This window comes from Condylura cristata, unplaced genomic scaffold (assembly GCF_000260355.1).
Source record: "Condylura cristata isolate star-nosed mole 26May11 unplaced genomic scaffold, ConCri1.0 scaffold00017, whole genome shotgun sequence".
NCBI classification, from domain to species: domain Eukaryota; kingdom Metazoa; phylum Chordata; class Mammalia; order Eulipotyphla; family Talpidae; genus Condylura; species Condylura cristata.
Genome location: NW_004567118.1, coordinates 34,973,045 through 34,982,876, shown reverse-complemented (window position 1 = coordinate 34,982,876; position 9,832 = coordinate 34,973,045). Strand labels below are relative to the sequence as shown.

The 9,832-nt window shown below is 34.9% G+C and overlaps 1 protein-coding gene across 2 annotated transcripts in view; it reads left to right on the top strand.

Annotated features, from left to right (window-relative positions):
• NSRP1 (nuclear speckle splicing regulatory protein 1) overlaps positions 1-9,832 on the top strand; it is a 31,658-nt gene that overhangs the window by 1,072 nt on the left and 20,754 nt on the right. For both annotated transcript variants that reach the window (XM_004684822.2, XM_012726618.1), the window contains exon 2: positions 529-622. In XM_004684822.2, coding sequence (XP_004684879.1) covers positions 529-622 — 94 coding nt within the window. The remainder of the gene's footprint in view (positions 1-528; positions 623-9,832) is intronic.

The window sequence follows — 9,832 nt, the reverse complement described above, 5'->3', positions numbered from 1 at the left end:
TTTTACTCATGGCTACTTCTGTACCTTTAGAAAGTTTTTTTTGTGTGTATGTGTTAACATCATCCAAAAACTTCTCTAAAACTGTGTAATTAGCCAGTGTGTGTGTGTGTGTGGGGGGGGAGTCTAGCCTTTCTTTTCACTTTTACTCCACCACAAGTATGATGTAGAGCGTTTTTGTTTTTAGTGGACCTGAACTGAGCCTTTCACTAACCCCTTCGTTTTAAAATGGTACTGTAGTCTAACCAGCTAAAGCATTTTTGAAGTCGTCAATTCTCTTCATTAAGCTGGAGGGGAATGATGTTTAAGTTTGGCCCTGGTTCACAAATAATCACTTAGAGCAATTACAAAATCTTTCGGCGTTTTTTGAAACTTGAGATAGACTATTACGGATAGAAACTGGTATGTTTTCATGCACTAATTGACAAGTTTCAACTTGGTAGCTTCATCTGGAGAAGTACTAGATGTATTGTTTTTTAACATATAACGGTGTCATTTTTATTTCAAAAAAAAAAAACCAAAAACATGCAGGTATGGGCTTATTTTGCCAAAGAAAGCACAGCAGTTGCACCCTGTTTTGCAAAAACCATCAGTATTTGGGAGTGATTCTGATGATGATGATGAGGTAAGTGAACCTGATTTTTCTATTGAACTGTTAGAATTACAAATTTTTTTTATTAAAGCCCCACAGTGAGATTGTTGTCTTTGCTTGCCTTGGTTGTCGACATTGTATCTGGAGTAAAAGGAGAAAGTTTCACCACCAGTTTTTTTCTTTGTAAGTGATATGTGAATAATCTAAGATTTTTTTCCCCCAAAGGTTATGAACTTCAGGTATTTTAAATAGTTATGCAAAGTCTTGTCAGACAAGTAATAATGATGTGACAAAATTGTTGCAATGAGCCCTGGAAACCAGCTATTAAAATGTCTCCAATTTTGGCCCTCCCTGGTGGTGCAGAGGGTTAAAGGACAGCATGAAGAAGCTTAAGCCACTTAAGCATGAGTTCGATTCGCACCTGCCCCTGAGGTGAGGTGATTCACATGGCAAGGCAGACCTCTCCTGACCCTCCCGCTGCTCCCCTCAGTGGTGAATCCTCTCACCCTCTGCATCTCTGGCCTGTACCCCAGTTCTGTATGGATAAATAAATAAATCTTTTTTTAAAAAATGACATCTTTAAAAAAAGTCTCCAATTTCATAGACATTTTTATGATCCAAATAGTTTTCTGTAGGACTATTTTTTGTGGTGATTCAAATATTTGCTAAATGTAATCATTCAGTTACCACTGATAGTACTGTGGTATAAAATCTAATGTAACTTTTTTTTTTTAAAGATTAATTTTTATTTACTTAGGAATACAAAAATGGGTGTGGGCCAGAGATGAGGGAGATGAGAGGACTCAATAGAGTGGGGAGCAGAATAGACTGATTCTTTGAAAACTGGGGAGGGGAGCAACCTGTGAGGAGAGGTCTGCTGTGCCATGTGGGTCAGCTCCCTGGCTGATGATAGCTTGATGGCACTAAGACAGAGCCAATAGGGAGGCGCTAATGTGAGCATTTTATATTTTGGTAGCCAAAATGTGTATAGCAGAAACAACCCCACATGTGTTCTTTGGTTGTTTTCCCTATTTCTAAGAAATATTTGCATCATTTAATTGGTACTTTCTTTGCTCTCACAGAAAAATAGATTCTCTGTTTTTATTATTTATGCAATAAAAGATAACTGTGCATATTTGATACCTCTTGGCTTTCCTCTAGATGCTGAAGAAATTGACTCTGAATGCTCACAATTTTTAAAAATTGGAGTATAATGAACATATAATAAAATTAGTGGACTTTAACTGAACAGGTTGAAAACTTTGACAATTGTACACGCCCCTGTCAAGATGTAGTACTTTCGCACTCTATGAAAATTCTTCCATGCCCCTTTGCTATCTGCTGCCCCATACAGCTATCTATTGGTTTTTAATTTGCATGTCCTTGATGGTCATTGATGGTAGCCTTCCATTTATGTATCACCTTTGGATAAATGTTCCTTACTAAACATAGTTTGTAAATATTTTCACTCTTTCTGTGGGTTGTCTTTTCACTTCCTTAATAATGTCCTTGGAAGCACAAAAGTTCAATTTTGAGGAAGTACAGGTTTTTTGTTGTTACTGCTTTGGTGTCTTGTTTAAGAAACCATTATCTTATCCATGGTCACAAAGATTTATGTCTAATTTAAGAGTTTTGTCGTTTCAGCTCTTAGATTTGAGTATGTGATCCATTTGAGTTGATGTTTTTCACCCATTCTTTTATTTTTATATTTTACTTATTAGTATATATTTTACTAAAATTAGGTGTAGTCCCTATAGAATTTCAACCAGTTCATGCGTGCACAGTCGTCTTAGTCCCTTGTGCTCTTCTCCCTCTGATTTTGAGCCTTCTTTCTCTCTCCTGTTCAGAGTGTCTCTGATAATGTAGTTGTCTGATTATTTTTGTTTAGTTTTGTTGTGTTGGTTTTTTTTTAACTATTATTATTTTTTCTCTTAATTGGTTCCCTATATTCTTCATATACGTGAAACTATCTGATATTTTTCTTTTTCCTTCAACTTAACATCAGTGAGCATAAACCTTTCTAGTTCCATCCATGTTAGATCATCTTTTTTTTTTCTGAATAGTATTCCTTTGTGTATATGTACTACATCTTTTTGATCCTGTCATTTATTTTTGGGCATTTGGGTTTTCAGTTAATTTTTGTATGTGTTTTGAGTTAGAGTCCAACTTCATTCTTTATGTGTTGATTCCAGTTGTCCCATTACCATTTCTTGAAGATTGTTCCCCATTGAATTGACAGCATATTGTAGTTTCTTTTAATATGCAAATAATTTTTAAAATCACTGTACACAATAGGAAAATATGATTTGTTCAGCCTGTGGTATGTTATAGAGCAAAATATATTCTGGTTTGAGAAGGATGGATTTACACAGTTCATCTGAAAAGTTTCACACGGTTTCTTTTCCATTGTGAAAGAGGCTTTTGTTAGGAGGACAGTGGGTACACTAGAATCAGAAAAATTAGTCAATGATAGAGGGACTTCACTTAATAGTGGGATTGTAGGGCAGAGAATTGGGTTAAATAGATAGCAGAAGACTTGAGGTGCCAAAAAGAAGCAACCCATAATTAGAAGTATTAGAGTTGGGAAAAAGCTAATAGTGATAAGTGGAGGGATACAGAGAAGAGGTGGGTGTTGGGTTACCTACTGGAAACCCAGTTTCTCTAGAAATAGCAGCAGCCTCTGGTAAGAGGGGGGGTGTTTCTTTCACCCTCCAAATGCCATCTTTGTCTTTCATTAGTAGTACTCAGCCAGGAACCAACTGACATGGAAACTGCAGTTTAGTTCTTAACAGGATATAAAACTGTTCTTTAGCATGATTTTCTTAACCCTATAAGCTGGTGAATTCCACATTTGACTGAAAAGTAAACTTAACTGTAGTGTATTTTCCAAATATTTGTAAAAATTGAATGTAAAATCTCTCATTTCAAAATTGATACTAAATTTGTCAGTGCTTTGGAAAATGTAGAGAAAGGTAAGGTGGTTTTCCTCCTGGTAGGGTATTTGGTATAACTGGAGAGAAGCTGCTGTGAAACAAAGCCATTTATTGTATTTAGCACTTCAGCAGAAGAAATGATGAGTCCTAAATTAAGATTAGGCTTTCCTTCCAGGTGTCCAGCATGTGAATTCTGTTTGAATATGTGCATATATCCAGAGCTAGCTTAAAAATGGGAACATGATAGTCCAGAAATTATAATCGTTGTTTAAATAGTTCCTCTTTAAAAGGTCAGGACTGATTAGGATTATTTTATTCTAAGATAGGAAGGTTGAAAAAATTTTTACCCCTTATGAGTATGTGTGTGGGTTATATTATTTATATCCTAATGCTGCTGCCTGATTTTGTGTTTTTGATTGGTTTTACTGTGGTAATGTGTTTATTTTTTCCAGTCCATTCTCTTCCAGTTCCATTGCCACTACTTTCATTATTCTCTCTTGGACCATTTTAATAGTTTTGCAGTTAATTTCCTTATCAGCTATCTTGCTTCCCTCTAATTCATTTCAACTACAGTTGGTAATCCACTTCTAAAGAATAGTTCTAGTCATTATTATGCCATTGATCTTGCACCTACTAACTATCTAGACTTGCTTCCAAGAATGAGTAAAATTATTTACTTGGCGGTTTCAGCTGTCTCTTGTAAAGCCATATAGTAGGTGTTTTTATGTCTTGCAGATCAGCTGCTCAACTTTGCACTCTTGAAAGCAACCATTAGGTGATATGTAAATGGGTAAAGATGACTTTTATAAAAGGGGGCTGAATAAATTGACCCATAGACTTGTCACTTGATAATTCCTCATCTGTATCATGCAAAAGTACTTGTGAGAAACAGTTATTTCATGTTTTATAAGGTTGTTGGTGACTAGAATAGACATTGTATAGCCATGGAACTTCTTTTTAGCTCAATGATAAAAGCTTGCTTATTTTTTATAGCATAATGAATTTGTTTTTTAATCTTGGCAGTTGAAATGCTTATTTCTAGATAATGTTTTTGTGAGATCCAAATTTGCAGTGTTACTCATATGCCATGGATAGTATCTATACAGCCCAAAATTTATTGCTTTTGGATTAAGATACAAAAGTCCTTGATATTTTTTAAAGTGATTATTAGGTTAAACTAGATTGCTAAAGTTTATATATGTCCATCAAATCTGTCAGATAAATGGTAGATGATATCAATGGTTGCAATTTGAGTCACTTGGAAGCCATATTTCAATCCATTTATGGTTTAATAGTGTTAATTTTCACAATTTATATTAAAGTTTTAGGAAGTTTCATGGTGGTTTAAGATAACAAAAGCTTAGAGCCAGTCTAAATTTCAGCAGTGCAAAGCAAGGCTAAATAGAGTTTGCTGCAATGTATATACAAAATTGTTAACTATCAATGGAAAAAAAGGGAAAGCATTTTCGAATATTAATCATAGCTGTCTGTGTGGTAGGTTTATGAGTGTTATTTTTATATTTTTATGTTTTCCAAATTTTCCAGTTTTGTAATTGAAAAAAATATTTATTTAAATAATAGTTTATTTTTACATCATTTTGTGCATTTGTTCATCTTAGTTGTAATCCCTGTGGGCTTGCATCACCAAATCACCCATATGCCATCACCATAGTCCAGTGCATTTCCCTTCCCCCACTGTTATTGATCCCACTCCCCACTTTATCCCCATAAAATGTTTCTGGTACATAGCTGTTCATTATTATTATTTTTTCACCTGGTCTGTTATACTCCTGCTATGAGTGAAACCATCTGGTATTTTTCCTTTTCTTTCTGGCTTACTTCACTAAGCATGATCTTTTCCATCTCCATCCATGTTGCTGCAAAAGGCATGTGCTTATTTTTTTTTTTGGTTGCTGAGTAATATTCCATTATGTACATGTACCACATCTTTTTAATCCAGTCTTCTACTTCTGGGCATTTGGGCTGTTTCCATGTTTTGTCTTTCCAATTGTAAATAAAGCAGCAGTAAACATAGGGGTGCCGGTATCTTTTTGAATCATTGTTTTTCTATCTTTTGGCTAGATACCTAGAAGTGGGATTGCTGGGTCGTATGGAAGCTCCATGCTAAGCAGTTTGAGGAACCTCCAAACATTTTTCCATAATGGTTGTACTAGTTTGCATTCCCACCAGCAGTGCAGGAGAGTTCCTTTTTCTCCACGTCCTCACCCTCAACATTTGTTGTTGCTAGTTGTTTTAAGATGTGCCATTCTCACTAGGGTGAGGTGGTATCTCATTGTGGTTTTAATTTGCATCTCCCTTATTACAAGGGATGTCGAACGTTTTGAAAAAATATTTTTAAAGAAACATGGTAAAATTAAAGTATTTCCTTTAAGATATTTAGCAGCTTCTGAATAATATTAAAATATAAAAGAAAAGAGCAAATTTCATTTGTTAAAGGAAGAATAAGCATATATTGGAATTACTTGAAAGAATAAGCAAAATAATAAGATTATTAATGGTTTGAAACTGCATATCTGTAATTTGAATATAAATGAAAATGCTAACTATTGAGTGATAGTATGTAGTTTCTTTTCTAAAATTATATTATTTGCTAGTATTTTGAAAAATAGAAGAAAGTGAGCACTTTGAAAACATACTGGATTATATGATATATGTGTGTGTGTGTTTTCACTGTCTCTTTGTTTTTCTCCCTTTTAATTCCAGTGTTTTAAAAACATTTTCTTGAAAAAGCAATCTGTAGAGATCCATCTTTCCTAATGAAAATCTAATCCTATTTTAGCTGGAAGCCTGCTTGGCTTGCACTAGTGATAAGAAAAACTTAAAATTGGAATCAATTTCAACATTATAGTGCATCTGAATCAATAAAGTGTTTGAGTTGTGGTTTTTCATCAGTTATAATCATATACTTTCCTATTTCTCTGGATATAGTCTGGTATAGGTCAAGTAAAATGACAATTTATATAGACATGACAAAGAATACTATGAAATGGCAGGAAATATAGGTTATTTTAATGATGGCTGAGAATTTTTTTACACTTTCCATGAACATCTACTGAATTTCCCCAGTAAAACATTACAACATTATACTGAATATAACATAATATATATTATAATGTATATATTATACATAATATATATAATACCAGTATTAGCAGTGAGGGACTTAAAAGTAATTGTGTGGTTTTGCTAAAAATTTATCCCTTGATATATACTGTTCAGGAATGAAATGATCAATTGAAGGTGCAAGAAGAGACAAAAGGATTAAATGATAGAATTCTGTAAGGACTGAGATGGCAAAAAATTCTATTCTCCATGTTTAGTCTCCTAGCAGGGTAAAAACATTACAGAAGTAGCTGAGAGAACCCAGTTACGAAGATGAGATGATACAGGACTTTTCTAAAAAGGAAATCATGGTATTAATCATGAATCCTCATAGTTGAAGTTGCTTTGTGATTTTTTTTTTTTTAAGATTTATTTATGCATATAGAACTGCGGTACAGGCCAGGGGTGCAGGGGCAGTAAGAGGATTCACCAGAGACAAAATGGGGAGCAGAACAGACAGACTGATATACACTGCTGAGGGGAGCAGCTGGCAAGAAAAGAGAGGTCTGCTATTCCATGTGATAATCTCCCTGATGGGCTATAGCTAGTTTCCTAGTGCTGTGCTTTAACCTGTTGTTCCACCAGGGAGGGCCCCTGCTCTGTGATTGTTTAAATCTACATGTTTTTAGCCAAATTTACTTGTGTTGGTACATGAGCAAATTTTAAAAATATCTTTATAATCTGAAATGTAAAACAAAAGCATTGTATTTTCAGCTTGAGAGTTGTTTTCCTTTTAAAATTTATTGATGTTCTATTTGTGAAACATTCTCATACTTCTCTTTTGTTCTCTAAACATGATTTTTTTCAGTTCTTAGAACACATTTATTCTGTGTGTGTGGATTGTGCTTTCCCAGTTCTTTGTTTCATTTTTTTCTTTTAGAAGTTGAACATTTAAATATAATGAAGTGATTCTGTAAATTATAGCCTTTGCTCTTCTCAGTTTGTTGTCGTTGTTGTTGTTTAGTAACTTTTCTGAACTGATTCTTGTTTTCTTTTAAGGTTTGTATTTATTTATATATGGAAGAATTGGGGTATAGGCCAAAGGTGTGGGGTGTGGTGGTGACAGGATTCACCTGAGACAAGAGCGGGGAGCAGAACAGTCAGTTCTACTGAAATACACTGCTAAGGTGGAGCAGCAGGGAGGCAGGAGAGGTCTGCTGCATATGTGGGCCAGTGATTGAACTCATGCCACAATGGCTGGCCATAGCTTCATAGCACTGAGACTTTAATGCCTGTCCCACCAGGGAGGCCCTTTGAACTAGTTCTTTTTTTAAATATAACAGTTTATTTTTACATCATTTTGTGCATTTTTCCATCTCAATTGCAATCCCCTTGGGCTTCCCATCACCAAATCACTCATGTGCCATCACCATAGTCCAGTGCATTTCCCTCCCCCCACTGTTTTTGATCCCATTCCCCACCCCATCCCCACAAAATAACAAAATATCTCTGGTATATAGCTGTTCATCATTATCATTATTTTCTCGCCTGCCTTTGAACTAATTTCTTAAAGTCATTATTATTTGTGTGTGACCACTAAAGTCTCTCATTTAGTGGTCTTTAATGATTTGACAGATTTCCTTAACATCTGAAATGAACATGTCTTCAGTTTAAACTGAACATTTTGGGACAAGCCTTCAGTACACAGCCAGGCATTTTACAACTTTGTCTTAGACTTCACTTGCTTGTATTGTGCCTCAAAGTCAGTGAGAACTAGGACTTCTCAGAACTTTCCTGATCATGTACAAGGCCTGTGACTTGATGATCCCAGGAATATGTTGGGACTTCTAAAGCCCTCAGTGGACATCTATTCCTTAGTGTTTCCTTTTAAGTTTTTTGTTAGCCTCTCGTTGGCCTTCAGTTGATAAAGGCTATCTGCTGCCTCAGGTTGCCCTAATTTTCAAGTTATCTTTGATTGTTTTTAACAGACTACCCTAGGGAAAAGACTTATAAATACTGGCAGTTCTGTCAGCTCAAATAGAAACAGCCTTGGGAGTTGTACCTTCTAAGGAGGGAACCATTAGTTTGGTTCAGTAATAACTTTGGGAATGGGGCTTTGAAGGAGCTCTGTCCATATTCTGCCCTTACCAGTAGGTGCCAAACTGCTGCTTTCTCTCATGATCATGGACTGTTTACAAGGCTATTATGGCACTGAGAAGGAAATGATGAAAATAGGACAAATAAAAACTACCCCAGAGATATAACTGTTCTTGATGCTCCTGAACTGTTATAAGTCATTATCTTGGGTTCTACAAAAATTGATTCTGACAGTTTTTGCAAGTGTTTTCATGCACTCATGGAAAAGAGAATTTTCATGTATCCATCGTCTGCATTTTTCAGTGACTTCCCAGATTGTCTTTGGAGCCTCTTCAATACATTTTTTGTACACTTCAAACACAGTCATCATTGTTTTTAAAAATGACTAACTTTCAATTCCTCATAGGATAAAGACCAAAATCCTTATTTTGAGCCTACAAAGTCATTCAGTGTCTTACTTTTTCTCTTCCGTCTCTTCTCCACTCTAGTGACTGGCTTATTCTTTAAACTTTGAGTATCTAAGTGAATTTATTATCACCTTTAGTTTCAAAATGAAAACTACAGAGGTTCTGATTGGAATATCATTGAATTCTACATTAATTTAGAAGAAATTTGTTATTTTAATGTATCATTCCTTTTATTTACAAATGAAATGTATTTATTTGTAATTTTCATTTGTTCAGTTATTTTAATATGCCTTAATGTAATTATGTACTTTATTCTATAAAGGTCTACCATCTTTTGCTAGATTTATTTCTAGGTTGCTTATAGCCCTTGTTGCTATTGTTTTATAAGGGAATTTTCTCTCATTTATTATGACTAGTATTTATAAATGCTTCTGATTTTTATTCTAGCAGCTTTGTTGTTCTAATGGTTTGTGATGATTCTTTAAGTATCCTTTGTAGACAGTCATAGTTTCTGCAAATAATGACAACATTGTCTTATTTCAGTTTTTTTATCTCACGTTCCTTATTTCTTTATTGGTGTGATTGTGTATGCCTTATTTCTTACCTAGAAACTACACTATAAATAGAAACAATAATAAAAATATAAAAATAGGCCCTCCCTGGTGGCGCAGCGGGTTAAAGCATAGCACTGAGAATCTAAAGCCGCTTCCGCATGAGTTCGAATCCCGCCTGCCCCGGAGGTG